General features: G+C 34.0%; 5 protein-coding genes across 9 annotated transcripts; 3 read left to right on the plus strand and 2 right to left on the minus strand.

Annotated features, from left to right (window-relative positions):
- The first annotated feature begins 20 nt into the window (after positions 1-20).
- On the plus strand, positions 21-5,324 carry LOC130625442 (uncharacterized). 2 transcript variants are annotated; one of them, XM_057440541.1, is made up of 12 exons: positions 21-63; positions 443-686; positions 908-1,027; positions 1,117-1,260; positions 1,336-1,726; positions 1,903-3,232; positions 3,309-3,473; positions 3,602-3,792; positions 3,881-3,946; positions 4,030-4,476; positions 4,560-4,592; positions 4,680-5,324. In XM_057440541.1, exons 2-12 carry the CDS (start codon positions 447-449, stop codon positions 5,072-5,074), a joined length of 3,522 nt encoding a protein of 1,173 aa, XP_057296524.1. In that variant the 5' UTR covers positions 21-63; positions 443-446; the 3' UTR covers positions 5,075-5,324. The 2 variants fall into 2 exon arrangements, with proteins under 2 accessions (XP_057296524.1, XP_057296523.1); XM_057440540.1 differs by lacking the exon at positions 21-63 and having other exon boundaries at positions 88-686; positions 4,680-5,323.
- Positions 5,325-6,208: 884 nt separating this feature from the next.
- Positions 6,209-7,747, plus strand: LOC130625115 (uncharacterized). The gene is made up of 2 exons (XM_057440188.1): positions 6,209-6,706; positions 6,770-7,747. Exons 1-2 carry the CDS (start codon positions 6,209-6,211, stop codon positions 7,745-7,747), a joined length of 1,476 nt encoding a protein of 491 aa, XP_057296171.1.
- Positions 7,748-7,756: 9 nt separating this feature from the next.
- Positions 7,757-10,401, minus strand: LOC130625444 (uncharacterized). The gene is made up of 3 exons (XM_057440543.1): positions 10,260-10,401; positions 9,972-10,134; positions 7,757-9,658 (listed from the first exon to the last, which is right to left on the minus strand). The coding sequence occupies exons 1-3, from the start codon at positions 10,324-10,326 to the stop codon at positions 7,840-7,842; spliced, it is 2,049 nt and encodes a 682-aa protein (XP_057296526.1). The 5' UTR covers positions 10,327-10,401; the 3' UTR covers positions 7,757-7,839.
- Positions 10,402-11,564: 1,163 nt separating this feature from the next.
- Positions 11,565-22,229, plus strand: LOC130625446 (uncharacterized). 4 transcript variants are annotated; one of them, XM_057440547.1, is made up of 4 exons: positions 11,565-13,203; positions 13,302-15,158; positions 16,576-20,481; positions 21,906-22,229. In XM_057440547.1, the coding sequence occupies exons 1-2, from the start codon at positions 12,693-12,695 to the stop codon at positions 13,721-13,723; spliced, it is 933 nt and encodes a 310-aa protein (XP_057296530.1). In that variant the 5' UTR covers positions 11,565-12,692; the 3' UTR covers positions 13,724-15,158; positions 16,576-20,481; positions 21,906-22,229. The 4 variants fall into 4 exon arrangements, with proteins under 4 accessions (XP_057296530.1, XP_057296531.1, XP_057296528.1 ...); XM_057440548.1 differs by having other exon boundaries at positions 11,565-13,007; positions 13,083-13,203; positions 16,576-22,229; XM_057440545.1 differs by having other exon boundaries at positions 16,576-22,229.
- Positions 14,058-14,594, minus strand: LOC130625116 (putative ATP-dependent DNA helicase Q1). The gene has a single exon (XM_057440189.1). It carries the CDS (start codon positions 14,592-14,594, stop codon positions 14,058-14,060), a length of 537 nt encoding a protein of 178 aa, XP_057296172.1.
- Positions 22,230-22,729: the final 500 nt, after the last annotated feature.

A 22,729-nucleotide genomic window follows, 5' to 3' on the forward strand; every position in this document is an offset into this window, starting at 1 on the left:
ATACTTTGTTTTATATTAACAGGGAATAAACAATGATGTTTTTGAAAAATGGTACTAGTGCTCGTAAGTATAAATTTGATCTCTTTGATTCAAATAAGGTTATATCAGGTATGATATTGTTATTGATTTCTTTTATTAACCTTATGGTAGTGACCTTTGAATTCTAATGCTATATTGAATTTTCGTGCGAAAAACCTGTAAATCACCCTTGTCCCCAGTGCCTTTGCGTGGCTTGTACGAAACTGTTTTTGTAAACATAGTTTTGTTAATAATTGAGTGAGAACGGAGAAGAACACAAAAAATTTCAATATTATTTTTTCTAACCTTTTAAGTTATTTCGATAAAGGAAAAGGTAGGTAAATTTCGAATCCTTTTTGAGTGCTTTTTCGAACGCACATTTTAAATTTACATTGAAACTTTTAACGCGTGTTTTTATGTTCAGCACAATGGAGACTGAAAAGAGATACATGGAAGAAAAATTTCAGGAATGGTTGGAAGTTGAAAGGACTAAACGGAATTCCGTAATAATGCCCGAACAGACTTATAAAACAATGGTAGATTTTCTATGTGGAAGAATAGACAACGTTCCACGTGCTATGAAAAGAAAATTGCGAAGAAAAAAATTCCAAGTGATGAGTTATCCTACACTTGGTATATCGGATGTTTTGTGCTCTCCATTTCCCGATGTAAGAACATTTTTATATATATCTAATTTTGGAAAAACTAAAGTCACAATTATTTTTTTTATAAACATTTCTACTTTTAAGAAATTTTGTTTCAGGCTCGGCATGGTCATATGGTGTTCTCAATTTTTGGATAGCTTCGGTCTAGATGTTCTTATGAGCTTAAGTTCTTAAGAAAGAAGGTTTATAAAATTGCCAACTCAAATAATTTTACGGCATTTTAGGGCGATTCTCCTCTGGGAAAATATCGTCGCGTAGCAACAGACCGACAGATGTTTCACATTATCAATAGAGTACACCGCCAAGAAGTTGGTCACCAAGGGGTTCATAAAACGTTTGAAAAGGTATTAGATTCTTCGAACAAACCTCGTTTGAAAGTAAGAGTCCACGGAATATGGGTGTGTCACTGATTTTTAATTGCTAACAATTTTAGATAGCACGCACCTATGATAACGTTACTAGAGACGCTGTTGGTGCTTATATAAAGCTTTGCACAACTTGCTGTCTGAAATCCAGTCAAATAAAGAAAGCTCCATTGAAGCCGATTATCACTACAGGATTCTTACAGCGTGTACAGGTATTTTTAATACTTTTTCACTTTGTTTGTGCTAGTTAGTAGTTTTTTTGTTACATTATACATGTCTTTCTTTAGATCGATCTGATTGCTATGTTATCCAAACCAGATGCCGATTACAACTACATTGGCCATGTCGTGGACCATTTTAGCAAATTCAGGATATTATTTCCAATGAAAGGGAAATCAGCAAATGAATTTGCTTCAAACTTTTTTAGAAGTTTTTTAGCGACTTTTGGGTTACCAAAAATTTTGCACTCTGATAACGGTGCCGAATTTATCAATCACGTAATGGATGCTGTAGCCGTGATATGGCCGGGTGAGGTGTCATTTGTTCATGGGAAACCGCGCCACTCGCAATCTCAAGGTCTGGTTGAACAAGGAAATAACACCATCCAAGTGATGATTAGTGCAAGAGAAAAAGAGTCCCAAACTTCAACGTGGTCAGAGTGGCTTCCAGAGATTCAATGTAAATGTAGTTATATATCATTCTCGTCCCCAAATATCTTCAAATTCATCTCAAAGAGCTCTCTCTGGGGTCAAGAATTATATTTATATGTCACGATAGTCTTATTATGCCGTGTTCCCAAATAACTTTTCTTGAATCTTGCAGCTATTTTATTCACGCTATTACTTCTGTTTTAGTTATCATGAATGCTTCAATGGTGAGGAGTGTAAAAAAAACACCTTACGAAATTGTTTTTGGCCAGAAGCCAAATGGTTTGGGTCAAATTTCTTCAAGTGTACGGTCAGTGGAAGAGGATATTGTTCAAGATATCATAGAAGAAATGGAAGAAAATGGTGCACAAGATTTTGAAAATGCTGAAACTGTGGATTTTTTAAAGCACCCAAGTACAAGAAAATTATCGGATTGTTCGGAAGATGAGTTTGAAACAACATGTCCGAAAAGACAAAAACTCAGACAAAATGTTGTGGAGGAGGGTGTAAGAAACGCAGAAATGATGCGTAGAAAGTACAGCAATGGAAAAAGAATTAAAGTTGCTGATTTCCTGGAAGGGGATAATGTTTCTTTGACAATTCCAAAAGGTCTTAGAACATCTTCGGATTTAAAAAGATTGCCATGTGTGATTGTACACAAATCAGGTGGTAACCAACCAACATATAAACTCCTCTGTAGTGAAGGCACAATTCAACGGCGTTACACGGCATCCGCGTTGCAGCTGTACCCTCAACCAGTAAGATGTAAGTATCCTTCGGTTGATGAAATATCTTTGTCAGAAGCTGTTCGGAAAATCAACAAATTTCCAACAGTATTTTGCAGATGTCGAAAAGGACAATGTAAGAACAAGCAGTGCAAATGTTTTTTGGCATCACTGGATTGCACTTCACGTTGTCATCAAGGTGACTATTCAACATGTGTGAATCGCGGCATGCACAACGACAACATATCTGAGGAAAACCAGATACTACACTCAGACGGAAGCAAGTTACGTCAACTTCTACCTAACTTTGGTGGTTCAATTAAATACGAGAACGAAACGATCACATTCCATAACACTTGCGCTTTAGATACGTGGATGGCAGTGTTAAAAGCAGTTATAGTAACGAGACCAAGTATAACAGATGAAGTTACCGACAAAAACATACAACAGCTTTTTACGTTTGTGAAAAACGGTGCTTATGAAGCTGCTAAACTTCATACTGCTATTTATCGAAGAATAACACCAACCAACCAATGCTTGTCATTTTTTGGCGCAGAATACGAATGTATAATAAAAAACTTCGTTGCGCCATTCATGGAACATATTGTGGAGTCAGCTTGCAACAGTCCGCATTGTAGCATGAAACAATCGAGAGCCTGCTTCAACACATTTCCTTCGGCAACGGTGAAAAGTTCATTTGTCCATGATGTCCAAAAGTGGTTTCTTGAAGCAACAACGTCAGTTTGTGGAAAGAAAGTAAATCAGAACATATCTGACGAGTTTTCTTTCGTCGACGAAAACATAACAACAGGGTATATAGTACGCCAATATGTTCGTATTCGATGTTAAAAGTTATTAATTTTTTTAATTATGTTATTGTTTCCATAGGATAAAGAACAGATATTGTAATGGAAACAGAAAATACAAGGCCCGATTTTTTAAAAAGCTTCCTCAACTATTAGTTGTTGATGTTGCAGGCGATATTGACCCAATAGACATGGCTACCATTCCCGAACAATTACACATTCGGTTTTCCACAAATCAAGGAAATAGGTATTATCGAGGCCAAAAAATATCTTAAGTTCGGTTTGGATGTTTTTTAACTTTGAAAGAGGCCTTCTGAACATTTATAGAATGAGACCTATATTGATATATCCTTTAACCACGTAATTTTTTTTAAGATATGAGTTGGTTGCAATCACACTATGGAAGGGATCGCATTACACCGCAAAAATCAGGTTCAATGGCGTATGGTTATTCTATGATGGTATGTTGGATGTTTTAGGAAAAACTTCACTCAAAGAATGTTTTCCGGGTTATACCCCAACATATTGCTTGTTCCTTGCGACACAACAACTCGCAGATATGAAAGGTATCTATCCTAATATCAATATTTTTGAAAGGATTACATTTATTTTTAGTACAATTTATACCTACTATATCCTTTTTTTTAATTTTAGCACCAACAGCACCAACGGACGAGCTTGAAAGTAGCCAAAACGATAACATACAGTTACCCGAAACTGGTAAGACATTTTTTTCCGCAAACAGAGATAAACTACAAAAACAGACGACAATTTCATTATATCCTTTTTTTATATAAAAATAGCTACTGTAATGGCCGACGAATCAGAGGACGGTGCTGAACCAGTTGCGTTTAAAGATATGAATGATGAAGAAAAATCTATCTTCATATTATCATGTTTTACGCAAATTGAAATTGCTAAAGAATCTGTGTATGGAAACAGCTCGGTCCAATTGGATAATCTGAGATCTCCGTCTGAGGTGCCAGAAACTGTGGTGGATGAGTTGGTTGATATAACGCTAGTTAGGGATTTCTGCTCCAAAAAAGCATACAGCAAAATGGCAGCAACGATACAGGAGAAAAAACATGCGCCTTTGTGGAAATGCAGTCATTGCAGACGAAAAATTGGAAAAGGAAGATCAATTGCATGCGATCGCTGTCTTGTCTGGTGTCATTTTAAATGCTCCAAATTGGCTGTAAAACCCTTAGGGGACTGGTTTTGCGATCTATGTTTACATATTGCAAAAAAAGGTCAGTAAAGCTTCCCTGAGTTCCTACACAAAATTGTATAATTAACATGTACTATCAGTTTTCTTTTTTAACTTATATTCCAGATTTCCAGCAGCGTCAACAACAAAGAGAAGCAGGTATTTAAAAATTAATTATAAGCCTGATCGCAAACAATTTCATAATAATAATGAGATAGTTATACAACGATTACTTACCTTTAATAGAGAAAGAAGTAGAAGACGAAGAAGAAAGGGAGAGGCAATGGAGGAGAGAGTTATTGCCATTATTATACAAAAACGGTACCCTGGACTACCTGGTACAACAATCGAAGCTGCCTGAAGTAAATCCACTACTTTTGATTAAACGTTCTGGTAGCAAGTATCAAGCATTTTATAACGAAATACTGGCGAAAAAACATCCTCAATTTTATCAAAAACTGATGCGTCATTCGAACATTGCAGAGCCAACTGGAGTCATCACCAATTACATTCGGATGAAGTACCCGTGCGAATTCGATGTAGGGAGATTATCCTTAAACCGCATTCAGTTTTTGTTGGTGGAAATTATTGATAGAGTAAATAAAAAAAGCGATGTAAAGACCATAAATGATAATATATAGTAGTCTTCATCTGTTTCTTGGTGTTTTAAGTTGTACGGAGTTGGTATGGATAAAAAAAAATTCAAGTTAAGTAGAAGAAGTGAAGTAGGCCCAACCTCGTACACAGTTTTTTAAGTTGTACGAAGTTGGTATGGATAAAAAAAAATTCAAGTTAAGTAGAAGAAGTGAAGTAGGCCCAACCTCGTACACAGTTTTTTAAGTTGTACGAAGTTGGTATGGATAAAAAAAAATTCAAGTTAAGTAGAAGAAGTGAAGTAGGCCCAACCTCGTACACAGTTTTTTAAGTTGTACGAAGTTGGTATGGATCAAAAAATTCAAGTTTAAGTAGAAGAAGTGAAGTAGGCCCAACCTCGTACACAGTTTTTTAAGTTGTACGAAGTTGGTATGGATCAAAAAATTCAAGTTTAAGTAGAAGAAGTGAAGTAGGCCCAACCTCGTACACAGTTTTTTAAGTTGTACGAAGTTGGTATGGATCAAAAAATTCAAGTTTAAGTAGAAGAAGTGAAGTAGGCCCAACCTCGTACACAGTTTTTTAAGTTGTACGAAGTTGGTATGGATCAAGAAATTCAAGTTTAAGTAGAAGAAGTGAAGTAGGCCTAACCTCGTACACAGTTTTTTAAGTTGTACGAAGTTGGTATGGTTAAAAAAAAATTCAACTTAAGTAGAAGAAGTGACGTTGGCCCAATCTCGTACACAGTTATTTAAGTTGTACGAAGTTGGTATGGATAAAAAAAATTCAAGTTAAGTAGAAGAAGTGAAGTAGGCCCAACCTCGTACACAGTTATTTAAGTTGTACGAAGTTGGTATGGTTAAAAAAAATTCAACTTAAGTAGAAGAAGTGACGTTGGCCCAATCTCGTACACAGTTATTTAAGTTGTACGAAGTTGGTATGGATAAAAAAAATTCAAGTTAAGTAGAAGAAGTGAAGTAGGCCCAACCTCGTACACAGTTATTTAAGTTGTACGATGTTGGTACAATCATCAGATAATTGTCAAAAATTAACGTTCAGAGAATATTTAAGATATTATCATGTTTACTGAATGTAATTAACAATGTTTAGATATTCATTTCTAAACCAAATTATTCGTTGCCTAATTTTTGTACAGCAATTGTAATGCCCATTTTCGTACAAAAATGCCCATCTTCGTACAAGCGCGAAAAGTGACCAACCTCGTACAACGGGTCAATTTCGTACGGAACAGTGCTGCCTGGGGATGCAATAATCGTAGCCTGGTTGAATTTGAAAATGAATTAATATCTTCAACCATAAGTTTTTTTAAATTTCCGAAAGATTCAGGAACAAGGAAAGTGTGGTGCAGCCGAATTAAACGTATTGATGGACAAGACAACTTTAGAGTAACCAGCCATACTGTGCTGTGCGAAAAACACTTTGCAAAAAGTGATATAATAAAAGCCCCTGGAGGGACACGCCGCAGATTGAGAGATGGAGCCAAACCTACACTATTTGAAAATGTGGAGGATTTTAGCAAAAGAAAAGCTCCTGTTAACAGACCATCTCCTCGAAAAAAATTTAGAGAAACATCCACTCTAATTCCTGATGAGACTGATATAGGGGATGATTCCACTGAATTTGTAGCTGAGCCAGACTTTATTATGAGGGAGGAACCAGACGCAATTTTTTTGTCAAAAGAAGTTGAAAAGCTTACAGAAGAAAAAAAGAGTTTGTGTAAAGAGATAGAAATGTTGAAACACAAACTCATGGAAAAAATTTCTACAGTTAAAATAAAATTTGTCGAAAATGTTTTGTCATCTGATGCATCATGTAAACATTACACTGGCATACCAAACATCGAAGTGTTTAAAGAATTATTAATTTTTTTAAACCCAGGACAAAATGGAGAAAATGTTATTCTTTACAATAATCAAGATGTCAAAGGTTTTAGTGATAGAGGTAGACCACGTACGCTGTCCCCTCTTGAAAGTTTTTTATTGACCCTTGTTAGAATGCGAAGAAACTTTGATGTTTGCCATTTATCATATTTGTTTGAAGTGTCTGAAGGTACTGTAACAAATACTTTTCAAACGTGGGTAAATTATATGTATGTTAAGCTCGGAACAATATGCATTTGGCCTTCCCGCAGTCAAGTTCAAGAAAATATGCCAGCTAGTATGAAAGAAAGATTTGCAAACGTACGATGCATTATAGATTGTGTAGAGTTTAAAATTGCAGTGCCTTCATCTTTATATTTACACAAAATGATGTACTCAGAATACAAAAGTCACACCACCGTTAAAGTACTTGTTGGCATTGCTCCTGGTGGAGGTTTCACATTTATATCGAGTGCCTACCCCGGTAGCATCTCAGATAAAGATATTGTTGTCAAAAGTGGTTTATTATTTCCAGAACTTTGGCAGGCAGGAGATGCTATTATGGCTGATCGAGGTTTTTTGATAGAGGACTATGTAAAACCTCTTGGTGTGGAATTAATTATGCCATCATTTTTGAAAGGACGCGAGCAATTTTCAGAGTCTGAAGTAGTCAAAAGTCAACAAATAGCATCAGAAAGAATTCATGTGGAAAGAATGATTCAACGACTCAAATGTTTTCGAATATTCGATCGAGTTATTCCAGTAAACATGTTGAACTCCCTGAATCAAATTATTTCGGTATGTGGTATTCTCACAAATTTTCAAGACCCTATTTTAAAGTAAACAAACAACTTTAGACTGAAGCAATGTTTTAAATCAAAAATATTTACAAAAAGAGTGATATATATACATTACAAATATATACAGGTCTTATTTTACATCAATTTGTCCTGATCTTTCTCTATGATTTGTGGTAGCATATATGTAAAGTAAAACCGTAAAATGTTTTTTTGTAGTTCTTGCCAGTATTTCATGTCAAATGGCACTCTGTCGATTACAAGACCTTTTGAGGTATAAAAAATAAAATCACACCATGTTTGACATGTGATAGCCAATTGCATTTGTATCTGATTGTAATATGTGTGATCTTTATTTATTTTGATATTTTCTGTATTGCTGTCATAGAGAATGCAAGGGTTTTTCGCCACAGAACACACTAACTTTGGATCTATGTCTCTGTACAAGTGACTGCATTTTACCTCAAGGATGCCATAAAAGCCATTGCAGTTAACTCTTCCATCTGGTGTAGCTCCAAGCACATAATTATTTTGATCTATTGTTAAACCATTATTTTCCACAACAACTTGGAAACCTGCAATCTTCATGTATCTTTCATAATGTGCAATGGCTATGGGTTCATGATATCGTCCATACTCAAATTTAACTTTTAAAAACTGTTGTGGTACACAACCATGCACTATATTTCGTGCTAAAGTTTTTAAGCCTCTTTCTGTTTTGGGTCCACTGTTTCCAAGTTTGTTGCACAGTGAGGCAGTAAATCTGTTTTCTCTATACTTGAACCAATTTGGATTGTTAGCTTGGTCTCGTGTATTTTTTTCGATGCTGATTGCATCAGCTGCCTGCTCTTTTAAATTTTGTAGTAACATTAGCTTTTTTTGCTCAACTAAATGAATTTCATTGGCATAATTATCGATAACATTGTCATTTTGTTTAAAAAAGTGGTCAGTAAAATCTGAAAACAAAACCCGGTCGCCCTTGTTTCCATCCTCCTTAATGTTACAGTAAACTTTAAAATCTGGTGGCATTAAGGCACATTGGTAGCTCAGAATAGATCCAAATGGCACCGGCCCAAATTGTGTTTGCGTGTATAGCTGAGGATTTGTGTTCATAATTTTTGGTGCATGTGCTTTGCCATGAAAATTAGTGACGTTGTCAAGCAAAATTCTCAAACTGTCACTACGTGTGTCTCTGTTATGTTCAGATCTTGGCTCGTACAATGAAGATGTAATTCCTTTTTTAGAAGCTCCTTCAGTATTTGTGGCATTCCTTTTTGAATCTGGTGATTTAATGGTTAGTTCTGAGACAGGTGGCTTTTGCATATATTCTCTTGCCTGCGGTACATTCCAAACACATGGCATTGATGTGCATGCTTTAGGCTCTGGAATCATACGCAATTCATCAACTACCCATTTAGCTAACAGTTTCATAACGGCATAGCAATGCGAACATGTGCCGGTTTTTCCGGCTGGACATTGACAATGTGCAAATACAACTTCACCATTAATTTTGTTAAGTACAATAAACACCCATCTATTCATTTTTTTTAAACTTGCAGCAGCTATACCTTTTATACAAAATATATTATTGTCTTGTTTGACATATATTGTGCTGGTATCAATGTATTTTTCTTCTACAAATTGTTCACCTCTTGCAAAATGTTTTTTAATTGTTTTAGCCTTTTCAACAAATGTATTGTTTACTTTTGTGTGATAGTCTGTCATTTGCGTAACGGTAAAGACAGGTACACCTTGCAAAGACTTTGACCAGCCAGTGAGGTCCAATGGATTTTTCATATCATTTTGTATTGCTGAGGGTGCTTCAGGTAGTGAGCCTTCTTTCCAAAGCGGTTTTAAAATTTTTCCTAGCTCCATTGCTTTTTTCCTAATCCAAAGCTTATCAGGTGTTGGATCAACAATCTTCTGATTGTTTTTATTCTCAAAGTAGTTCCATACTCTAAAGTGAAGAAAAATACATTGAATACAAATGTGTTGCTTTTTATGCATACAAAATCTTGAATTTAGGAAAATATTTTTTTAGAATATATATTATATATAAATAGCTACATACACATATGATGGTAAAAAAGCATGTAAAATAATTTTCTATGAAAATATTATAAAATCCAAGTTTATTGAGGTTGCTCTGACTTCTGTTGTGAAATTGTAATTACCAACATTCCACTTTTCTTATGTTTCTAGATTTGTGTTTGCAATATAATAAAGCCATAATTCTGTTCAGCTTCTCTCTACAATTTAATATCACTTACCTAACTTGGGCATCTTTTAGTGTGTGAATACCACGTAGAGTGTCTCCTCTAAATACTAACCACTGTTTTAAATGTTCCATAGGATATTTTGAAAGCATTGTAACATTTAATTTTACATATGGGTTGTCAATATCATCTTCTGTGAGAGTAATGGCATCCATATCTACATAAATTTAAAAAACCTATATATATACATTTTTTATAGTTTTCGTTTTCCTAACAATCACTTTTTTCCATTAAAACGTAAATTTCTCTTGCTAGCTAGCTTAAAAGTTTAAGGTTACTTACCAACCATGTTGTTTTTGAAATAATCATCAAAATCTGGTATCTCCAACTCGTGTTTTTTAAAATCCATATTGAGCTGAGATTTAGCTATTAAAATAACTGTTTTTTACAAATTTTAGATATAATATTTCTGAAATAAAGCTTGTCACAAAACCAACACTTCCACAGATCTTGTCTTCAAACTCAGAATGCCAGCGCTTATTAATGTCAAAAGATGCGTAACTTTATAGAGATAAAGCCTTTTATTAAGGAGTTAACTCGTTTTTATGTAAATATCGCCCTCATAATAATGTATCTCCGCAGCATTTTGAATCTGTTGTTAGCGTAAACAAAGAATCATATTGGAAGCAATTAGTAAAGAATTTTAAGCACCGCTTGCCTCGTTTCCGTGCAACGAAGCAAAGTTACGCAATCATTTATGAAAAGGTCTATCCATGAAATAAAATGAAATTTTCTTGTAATGCCGTAAAGTTTTTTTAATGCGCATGTCCATGTTAGAAATTTCTTTTGCTCGGGAACTATTACAACAAGTGGAGATCACCCTATGGATTCACGACTTTTTTATCAAAACTTGCACGGGACGGAGCAAAAAGGGCTCTGCACCTTTACCCCTGTTCTAAAAGGAGATCCTGAAGACCGCCCTAATGAAAAGTCCCTTTCTCTTGTTTGATTACACCTTCGAGTACAAATTCTGTAACCCTTATATCTTTCGCCTGAAAATCGTTATAAAAACTTTGCAAAGAAGTAATTTATTAAACTAGAGACACTAATCGTGTAAAGATAAGAATTAATATATATATTTATTGCGCCCCGCCGAAGGGGCGCACATTTAGTGGACCGCGGGTATATAGTGTTTGTTGCGCCCCGCCGAAGGGGCGCACATTTAGTGGACCGCGGGTATATAGTGTTTGTTGCGCCCCGCCGAAGGGGCGCACATTTAGTGGACCGCGGGTATATAGTGTTTGTTTTGTGTATGGGAGAAGTTTTTTTCTTACTCTCAACTTCGCGGGGGAACTTCGGCTCGAACATTAGTCTAGTAAACTAAACTCATCATTTTTCCCTTTTTGATATTTTTGATAGAGAAGAGAAAAAAGAGAGTTTAGAATAACCTACCTTGACAGTTAACATTCAAACTGACAACTGATTTCAAAATCAAAAATATTAGCCACTTAAATTTCACAGTATTGTTCTTAAATATTCGCATAATTATTTTGGAAGTCACTTTAAAACATGGCGGATTAAAAACAAACATTGATTAGCTTAAGGTAGCTAGCTAGCTATAGCTGCGACTAAAAGACAAAAAATTCTAGCTTTAGTCAAATAAAATCGCTAGAAATGGCTTAAATACTAAAAAAGAATAATGGAGTTACCGCATAATAATTTTTAATATGTTTGAACATTTAAAAGTATCCCACCAAACTCACATTTATTGAAAAATATCAGTCAACGCACATGCAGCTGCCTGCTTGATCAATCGCCATTTAAAACACCTTTTAAGCGATGACATTTAGATAGAACGTTGTTTACAGTTGCTTGGTTGTCTTTTCTAAACAAGAAGGAATAGTATCTTATTCGTGTTAAGCATGGAAAAAGCATCCACATCTCGAAATCTTGATAGATTATTTTTCCTCACAGCACTCTCCTTCTGTGATTAAAAGTTTGAAAAAAATATACAACTGTATACTGTAATAAGGTTTTAACCACCGCGAGTGAGTGGACTAATGTCTTTAAAGTTCAAGCGGGAAATTTAAGAAAACACATGGAGCGCACATGTACAAAAAACAACACTACGATATAAAAAAACCCTTGTGTCTGGAGTTGAAAGAAGTATGACTTCATGTCGTCTTTGTTTGAAAGAATATAAAAACTGAAAGGAAAGTAGACATCTCTTGTGGCCTATGGAGTTGCAGAGGCTGCACAAAATTGGCTTCCAACTCCTTAATCGTGATATTGATAGTGTTAATAATGACGACAGGAAAAAAAAGAGTGTGTAAATGGATCGGTGTGTGACAAGTGCTATAGAGGAATAGGAGTACTGGAGAAAGCAGAAGAACTCAGATTGAGGTGGAAAAACTGTAGATTTAAACGAAAATGTAAAATTGCTGACGATCAGGTAATTCATGAGCGATTTTTTTGTGTTATTCTTTTCTTTGTATCGTTGATACTATATACACTAGTTTTTTTCATAGAATGCTTCAGAACTAGATTCCTTAAATATCGTAGTTGAAAACGAGTGCAAACAGGAAATGGCAAGAGTTGAGCGTGACAATTTAATGACAGACGTCTCTGTCGATGCTTTAGTCAATTTTAACGACGCGAAATTCTTAGAGAGGATGGAAGAACTTTGCCCAATCCTGTCGGCTGCCATAAGAGGTGTAGTAGCTGGAGGGAAAGGGTAAGATCGATGACTCTCCAAGAGATACGGAGAGCAACAAAATGTTACGAATATGTTCTATACGCTTAATATTTTACAGGGTATATATTGGACAACAAGTGGCGTGTTTCGGAATCCTGTTCAAAGCAAGATATCATAAAAGCAGAGCCTGTATAGTCTCGCATCGCAATGACCAGCTGTTCATTGCCGCTGGTGCTAAGAAGCGGGCGTTTAAATGGTTCAATGCCCTTGGTGTAACCAATAGTTATCAAACTGCATTGAACAAAAACAAGAAATTAGCCTGTAATTATGACCAAGACGTTAAAGGTTGGAAAAATATGATAGAATCCAATGATCCGGAGAGTGTTGGGTACCAGGTAATACTTTTTTCTCTAGTAATTCAGAAACGTTGCATTTCAAATATAAGCTGCATATATATTGTATGTTGGCAGATTATTGGCGATAATCTAGACTACGAAGTTAACGTCAGACACCAAGGAATCAACAATCCCAATAGGAGTCATCACTGGTTTCATTACATAGCTGTTAAAGATCGCGTGCACCCCTCTCAAGGTCATTTTCAAATTATTTAATTTTATGTCAAATGCAATAAATGGAATTGGCTTAAATTTTATAATTATGTTTGGGTATATCATGATTGATTGATTTAGATCCTAAAAGTTTTGAAGATTACAGGCGTGCAAGTGTTCTACCAGATAACCACACGCTCGTGATGTTGGCAGATAATTTCAAGCACTTGGTAACAAGAACTATCGTATCCTTCATACCAGCGTTTGAATCTTTCAAGAAACATACGCAGAAACATATAGCACATCCATTCGTCGATGAAATGTCGAAAAAATCAGAGGTTGTTAGTCTTGGACTGTTGTTGGAGTCGGAAAACACGGCATCTGGAATTACCAAGATCTTACGTCATATACAGAAAGAATATGTGCCACAAACGATAAACGAAAACGGAAAATTGGAGGTCAGTAAATTCATAACAAAATTATATGTTTGCCTCGCCGCAAGTTCCGATAACAAGCTGGGTCAAATCAACATCCACAGTGGCACTGAGGGCAAGAATAGGTAAATCTTGACAACAGATAGACCGCATTTCACTGATTCTACCAAATGCTTCTCTGAATGGCTTGTCCTCATTGCTCATTGGTGAGGCACCCCTAAGATAAGGATATATAAACATTATAAAGCTATAAAATAAAACTTGGTTCAAAAAATGGAAAACGTTTTCATCTTTTACAGAGAGTGGCAGAAAATGAGCCTGCATCTGCATGTACAGTAAAGTTCATGCTGTTTTGCATTAAACTACACTCTCTTTTCTCTCCCTAAAAACTAAAGATGCATAGAGGAATATCATGGGGTCAGATTTAGTTATATCTAGCATCATATTATGATGGAGGATGTTATTATACAAAACATACATTCTGAAAATGCTTTCTTTGCAGCTTTGGGGCACCAATAATAAAAACACCATACCATGACACTTTGTGTACTTCATCCACAACAAGGCAAACAGCATTGTCCAGTACAAATTTAGATGAGAGAAACTGTCTCCACCTGGCATTATTAAGCCAAGATTCAGGTGTGCCAATCAAAATATTGAAATTGCCAGATATAATATCCCCATAATCATCGCAATCTAGTTTGGAAGCCTTTAATCCTAACGCACTTAACGAATTTGCAGATGAAACTTGATCTTGGATTAAAGAAATAAGAGGAGAAACGACTAAAACAAGTGGTGAAGGTGCTATATTTAACTCCAAACACACACTTGGTAAAAGTTGGTAGATTAAACTTTTACCATAACACGTTGGAAAAATACACAAGGTATCGACTCCATTTAAAATATTTACCACAGCTTCTAATTGTTTGGGTTTAATTGAAAAAGAAAGTGGAACTAAAATGTTTGAGATGACTTTTGAAACATCCGAAACAGTCGCCATGTTCAATGAAATAAATTAAATCCATAATTTTAATCATCAGCCTCACTATAATATAATTAAAAGGGTGTAGCTTTCTTTATTAGTTTAGTTGATACGGCCACGGATCAACAAAATTGTTGCGCAACTGCCCTGCAAAAATTAGCCAATCAGAAAGTAGCAGTTGCATTCCTACGGTAGGTTAGTCCTGTCTCTCTTTTCAGCGATAGCGCGCTAAAAAAAGCAGGGTTAAAAAAGCAGGACAGCGCGAGAGCAGAAAAGAGAGACAGGTATCCTGTCTACTCGAACATCCAACCTAGGTTTGATATAACACAACCTGTGTGTTTGGTACCATCAAGACAAAAATAACACTGATCGAGCAAAACTTATCTTATCTCGGTTTCTTTGTTGTCTCTGGAGATTTGACTGCCATAAAAAATATTAATCGAGATTCTTTTGTTATGTTAATTTAAAGCTTTGTAATATTGTCTCGTTTAATATGCTTAAATGTCACTGCAGCCCACGTGAATTTATCTTCAAGAAAAGGATTGTTTTTCTTTGTCCAAGTTGTTTCGAAAATTGTTAACAGTAAGTAGAAGGATTACTTATATTTTATATGAAATTAAACTCAGAACGGTGTATGGCGTTGATCCAAAGGCCGCAATTTATAAATGCATCACAATTTAAAGTCAATCAAGAACAGAACATGGCCATGACTAAAACTGCTTGCATTTTGTTGGTCTTCCCTTCCCGATGGTCTGGCTTGTCGTAATAGCTTTAATGATGTAGCTAGGGAGCTAAATACTTATTTTTAAATTCTTGCATTTTATAAGGTAATAGTTGTAAAACTACTCTCACTTGTACTACAGCTATCAAGCTAGAACTGCACAAAATAGTGCTTTCATTAGAGTCCCTTTTTTCAGAAGCAACAAAAAACTTTTATCCTGCCCTGTGTAATTTTATCAACGAGGGTGCTGATAAGCCACATACACCGTAAAAAGTATAGGCGTTTTGGGTGAGTAAAATAACTTCTAAAGGAACCTTTGTGAGGCTGCTATCATGTATTCTTGCGGTCAGAATGTTCTCCTTCGTTGCTATCCGATGGAGAACAAAGTGGCCTTTTCACGGTCAAACCTTCAAAGTAGCAACCTTACTTAAACAGAATTTACAAGTAAAACGTCGTTAAAATGTCGCAAAATGGCAAAAATTAAGCAGTATCTAAAACATATTAAAGATTTGACTAAAAAAAAAAGAATTCCTTGAAAAATCCAGTATTGTATTTATGAAGATTTCACCACAAAAACATTAAGTACGGCATTTGTACCCCATTTCATAATGGCTGCCCGTGATTGGTTGACACGAATCCGACCGCAAGAATATATATAAAAAGATATTTGTTGAATCATGAAAAAATATTGTTGTTCATTGCACGGAACAGTCAAGTTGAACTGATAAATTAACCAATAACATAACATAGTTAGCCCTTGCAGTACAACTAGACGCTACCCACAGTATGTTACAGGTTTCTTTGTTTTCTTCCCTTTTTTATGTTTTTTCTTGAAATTATAAATGATGTTGTTGATTTATCAAATCTGACAAATTTATTAATTGAGTGTCTACCCTTTTTTGTATCAACTTGTTCAATTCAATTCGAAAACAATGACCAATCAATTTCCTCGATAATAAACAATCAAATTTGTAAAATTCAATAAATCGATTTCAACAAAATAAGTCCTGTATTGTCCACAGGTTTGAAAATCTTGTATCGCCTGCTTAATATTATACTTGTTTAACAATGATATCAAAGCCAGCTTGACTAAATTTATATATATATTTTTATTTATATAGTATATCTTTTGTGTATCACATGGCATTGATTTGTATCTTTTTAATAAATTCTAACTTTAAATCAGATAAGTAGACAATAATTAAACAACCTAGTATTAATTCAGTTCTGGTAAATAGTATTCTTCTTTCTCAATTTTAAATATACTTTCTTTTTCAGATCATTTGTTATGAAACCATGCACCATCAGCAGTTTCGAAAAATCTTCAACGAGAGAAATTTTTACGGATTTTATTGGTAACTTAACAGAGTAATAATTCATTGAAATTGAAATTGTTCAGAAGTTATTATATATATTCGAATCGTGAAGTTCATACATAGCAATCCTGCATCCTGGAATTTTCGAGATCAGTTATAAAAAAATCCAGTTAAAGTTTTAACTATTGTTTTAGAATATATACTATATATATGTGAAAAAAAAATTATTTTTTATTTATCAAGTTGTATTTTACGTTAATTACAATAATAATTGAGAATTAGGATACTTATGATGTGTTTATATACCCCATTGTTCTCCGTTTTAAAGTCTACTTCAAATTTCAGAATCTTTTAGGCTAATGACGGAAATCTTCAAGTCGCAGGGCTTTTTATTTAAAAATTTTCCCCTGGGCAATAAGCTTATTCACAAGCCTCTATGCAATTCCGTACTGCATTTCTATCATATTCGTCATATTTGGCGGAAAATGTTTCAGCAGAATAGCTTTCAGACACAATTTGTTATTACAGCACAAGAATTTTTGGAGATTTGATAAGTCAAAAATGTATGCGTAAGTCTTTAAAACGAATTTTAACCAAAAATCAAAAGCAATGATTACGTGAAATTACACAACAAGAAGGCTAGAGGCGTTTAAAGTGTACATATATTTAATCAAGATCTAACTTTATAGATAGAGCCTTAGCCAAATGTGAAAATAACGAAAATAATAAGTTCTAACACTGCAGTTTTTATAGATTTCAAACGTCCACCATTTTCCATTTTAATTTTAAATCCCGTTCTAAATTTGAATGTTTGAAATCGTTATTTGTAATTCGGGGCGCATTAGTGGTAACTATGGCTAGTTTTATGTATGGGAGAAGTTTTTTTCTTACTCTCAACTTCGCGGGGGAACTTCGGCTCGAACATCCAACCTAGGTTTGATATAACACAACCTGTGTGTTTGGTACCATCAAGACAAAAATAACACTGATCGAGCAAAACTTATCTTGTCTCGGTTTCTTTGTTGCCTCTGAAGATTTGACTGCCATAAAAAATATTAATCGAGATTCTTTTGTTATGTTAATTTAAAGCTTTGTAATATTGTCTCGTTTAATATGCTTAAATGTCACTGCAGCCCACGTGAATTTATCTTCAAGAAAAGGTATGTTTTTCTTTGTCCAAGTTGTTTCGAAACTTGTTAACAGTAAGTAGAAGGATTACTTATATTTTATATGAAATTAAACTCAGAACGGTTTATGGCGTTGATCCAAAGGCCGCAATTTATAAATGCATCACAATTTAAAGTCAATCAAGAACAGAACATTCCGTGTATGGCCATGACTAAAACTGCTTGCATTTTGTTGGTCTTCCCTTCCCGATGGTCTGGCTTGTCGTAATAGCTTTAATGATGTAGCTAGGGAGCTAAATACTTATTTTTAAATTCTTGCATTTTATAAGTTAATAGTCGTAAAACTACTCTCACTTGTACTACAGCTATCAAGCTAGAACTGCACAAAATAGTGCTTTCATTAGAGTCCCTTTTTTCAGAAGCAACAAAAAACTTTTATCCTGCCCTGTGTAATTTTATCAACAAGGGTGCTGATAAGCCACATACACTGTAAAAAGTATAGGCGTTTTGGGTGAGTAAAATAACTTCTAAAGGAACCTTTGTGAGGCTGCTATCATGTATTCTTGCGGTCAGAATGTTCTCCTTCGTTGCTATCCGATGGAGAACAAAGTGGACTTTTCACGGTCAAACCTTCAAAGTAGCAACCTTACTTAAACAGAATTTACAAGTAAAACGTCGTTAAAATGTCGCAAAATGGCAAAAATTAAGCAGTATCTAAAACATATTAAAGATTTGACTAAAAAAAAAAGAATTCCTTGAAAAATCCAGTATTGTATTTATGAAGATTTCACCACAAAAACATTAATTACGGCATTTGTACCCCATTTCATAATGGCTGCCCGTGATTGGTTGCCACGAATCCGACCGCAAGAATATATATAAAAAGATATTTGTTGAATCATGAAAAAATATTGTTGTTCATTGCACGGAACAGTCAAGTTGAACTGATAAATTAACCAATAACATAACATAGTTAGCCCTTGCAGTACAACCAGACGCTACCCACAGTATGTTACAGGTTTCTTTGTTTTCTTCCCTTTTTTATGTTTTTTCTTGAAATTATAAATGATGTTGTTGATTTATCAAATCTGACAAATTTATTAATTGAGTGTCTACCCTTTTTTGTATCAACTTGTTCAATTCAATTCGAAAACAATGACCAATCAATTTCCTCGATAATAAACAATCAAATTTGTAAAATTCAATAAATCGATTTCAACAAAATAAGTCCTGTATTGTCCACAGGTTTGAAAATCTTGTATCGCCTGCTTAATATTATACTTGTTTAACAATGATATCAAAGCCAGCTTGACTAAATTTATATATATATTTTTATTTATATAGTATATCTTTTGTGTATCACATGGCATTGATTTGTATCTTTTTAATAAATTCTAACTTTAAATCAGATAAGTAGACAATAATTAAACAACCTAGTATTAATTCAGTTCTGGTAAATAGTATTCTTCTTTCTCAATTTTAAATATACTTTCTTTTTCAGATCATTTGTTATGAAACCATGCACCATCAGCAGTTTCGAAAAATCTTCAACGAGAGAAATTTTTACGGATTTTATTGGTAACTTAACAGAGTAATAATTCATTGAAATTGAAATTGTTCAGAAGTTATTATATATATTCGAATCGTGAAGTTCATACATAGCAATCCTGCATCTTGGAATTTTCGAGATCAGTTATAAAAAAATCCAGTTAAAGTTTTAACTATTGTTTTAGAATATATACTATATATATGTGAAAAAAAAATTATTTTTTATTTATCAAGTTGTATTTTACGTTAATTACAATAATAATTGAGAATTAGGATACTTATGATGTGTTTATATACCCCATTGTTCTCCGTTTTAAAGTCTACTTCAAATTTCAGAATCTTTTAGGCTAATGACGGAAATCTTCAAGTCGCAGGGCTTTTTATTTAAAAATTTTCCCCTGGGCAATAAGCTTATTCACAAGCCTCTATGCAATTCCGTACTGCATTTCTATCATATTCGTCATATTTGGCGGAAAATGTTTCAGCAGAATAGCTTTCAGACACAATTTGTTATTACAGCACAAGAATTTTTGGAGATTTGATAAGTCAAAAATGTATGCGTAAGTCTTTAAAACGAATTTTAACCAAAAATCAAAAGCAATGATTACGTGAAATTACACAACAAGAAGGCTAGAGGCGTTTAAAGTGTACATATATTTAATCAAGATCTAACTTTATAGATAGAGCCTTAGCCAAATGTGAAAATAACGAAAATAATAAGTTCTAACACTGCAGTTTTTATAGATTTCAAACGTCCACCATTTTCCATTTTAATTTTAAATCCCGTTCTAAATTTGAATGTTTGAAATCGTTATTTGTAATTCGGGGCGCATTAGTGGTAACTATGGCTAGTTTTATGTATGGGAGAAGTTTTTTTCTTACTCTCAACTTCGCGGGGGAACTTCGGCTCGAACATCCAACCTAGGTTTGATATAACACAACCTGTGTGTTTGGTACCATCAAGACAAAAATAACACTGATCGAGCAAAACTTATCTTGTCTCGGTTTCTTTGTTGCCTCTGAAGATTTGACTGCCATAAAAAATATTAATCGAGATTCTTTTGTTATGTTAATTTAAAGCTTTGTAATATTGTCTCGTTTAATATGCTTAAATGTCACTGCAGCCCACGTGAATTTATCTTCAAGAAAAGGTTTGTTTTTCTTTGTCCAAGTTGTTTCGAAACTTGTTAACAGTAAGTAGAAGGATTACTTATATTTTATATGAAATTAAACTCAGAACGGTTTATGGCGTTGATCCAAAGGCCGCAATTTATAAATGCATCACAATTTAAAGTCAATCAAGAACAGAACATTCCGTGTATGGCCATGACTAAAACTGCTTGCATTTTGTTGGTCTTCCCTTCCCGATGGTCTGGCTTGTCGTAATAGCTTTAATGATGTAGCTAGGGAGCTAAATACTTATTTTTAAATTCTTGCATTTTATAAGTTAATAGTCGTAAAACTACTCTCACTTGTACTACAGCTATCAAGCTAGAACTGCACAAAATAGTGCTTTCATTAGAGTCCCTTTTTTCAGAGGCAACAAAAAACTTTTATCCTGCCCTGTGTAATTTTATCAACAAGGGTGCTGATAAGCCACATACACTGTAAAAAGTATAGGCGTTTTGGGTGAGTAAAATAACTTCTAAAGGAACCTTTGTGAGGCTGCTATCATGTATTCTTGCGGTCAGAATGTTCTCCTTCGTTGCTATCCGATGGAGAACAAAGTGGACTTTTCACGGTCAAACCTTCAAAGTAGCAACCTTACTTAAACAGAATTTACAAGTAAAACGTCGTTAAAATGTCGCAAAATGGCAAAAATTAAGCAGTATCTAAAACATATTAAAGATTTGACTAAAAAAAAAAAGAATTCCTTGAAAAATCCAGTATTGTATTTATGAAGATTTCACCACAAAAACATTAATTACGGCATTTGTACCCCATTTCATAATGGCTGCCCGTGATTGGTTGCCACGAATCCGACCGCAAGAATATATATAAAAAGATATTTGTTGAATCATGAAAAAATATTGTTGTTCATTGCACGGAACAGTCAAGTTGAACTGATAAATTAACCAATAACATAACATAGTTAGCCCTTGCAGTACAACCAGACGCTACCCACAGTATGTTACAGGTTTCTTTGTTTTCTTCCCTTTTTTATGTTTTTTCTTGAAATTATAAATGATGTTGTTGATTTATCAAATCTGACAAATTTATTATTTGAGTGTCTACCCTTTTTTGTATCAATTTGTTGAATTCAATTCGAAAACAATGACCAATCAATTTCCTCGATAATAAACAATCAAATTTGTAAAATTCAATAAATCGATTTCAACAAAATAAGTCCTGTATTGTCCACAGGTTTGAAAATCTTGTATCGCCTGCTTAATATTATACTTGTTTAACAATGATATCAAAGCCAGCTTGACTAAATTTATATATTTTTATTTATATAGTATACCTTTTGTGTATCACATGGCATTGATTTGTATCTTTTTAATAAATTCTAACTTTAAATCAGATAAGTAGACAATAATTAAACAACCTAGTATTAATTCAGTTCTGGTAAAATTGTATTCTTCTTTCTCAATTTTAAATATACTTTCTTTTTCAGATCATTTGTTATCAAACCATGCACCATCAGCATTTTCGAAAAATCTTCAACGAGAGAAATTTTTAAGGATTTTATTGGTAACTTAACAGAGTAATAATTCATTGAAATTGAAATTGTTCAGAAGTTATTATATATATTCGAATCGTGAAGTTCATACATAGCAATCCTGCATCCTGGAATTTTCGAGATCAGTTATAAAAAAATCCAGTTAAAGTTTTAACTATTGTTTTAGAATATATACTATATATATGTAAAAAAAAAATTATTTTTTATTTATCAAGTTGTATTTTACGTTAATTACAATAATAATTGAGAATTAGGATACTTATGATGTGTTTATATACCCCATTGTTCTCCGTTTTAAAGTCTACTTCAAATTTCAGAATCTTTTAGGCTAATGACGGAAATCTTCAAGTCGCAGGGCTTTTTATTTAAAAATTTTCCCCTGGGCAATAAGCTTATTCACAAGCCTCTATGCAATTCCGTACTGCATTTCTATCATATTCGTCATATTTGGCGGAAAATGTTTCAGCAGAATAGCTTTCAGACACAATTTTTTTATTACAGCACAAGAATTTTTGGAGATTTGATAAGTCAAAAATGTATGCGTAAGTCTTTTGAACGAATTTTAACCAAAAATCAAAAGCAATGATTACGTGAAATTACACAACAAGAAGCCTAGAGGCGTTTAAAGTGTACATATATTTAATCAAGATCTAACTTTATAGATAGAGCCTTAGCCAAATGTGAAAATAACGAAAATAATAAGTTCTAACACTGCAGTTTTTATAGATTTCAAACGTCCACCATTTTCCGTTTTAATT

This window comes from Hydractinia symbiolongicarpus, chromosome 14 (genome assembly GCF_029227915.1).
Source record: "Hydractinia symbiolongicarpus strain clone_291-10 chromosome 14, HSymV2.1, whole genome shotgun sequence".
Taxonomy (NCBI): Eukaryota; Metazoa; Cnidaria; class Hydrozoa; order Anthoathecata; family Hydractiniidae; genus Hydractinia; species Hydractinia symbiolongicarpus.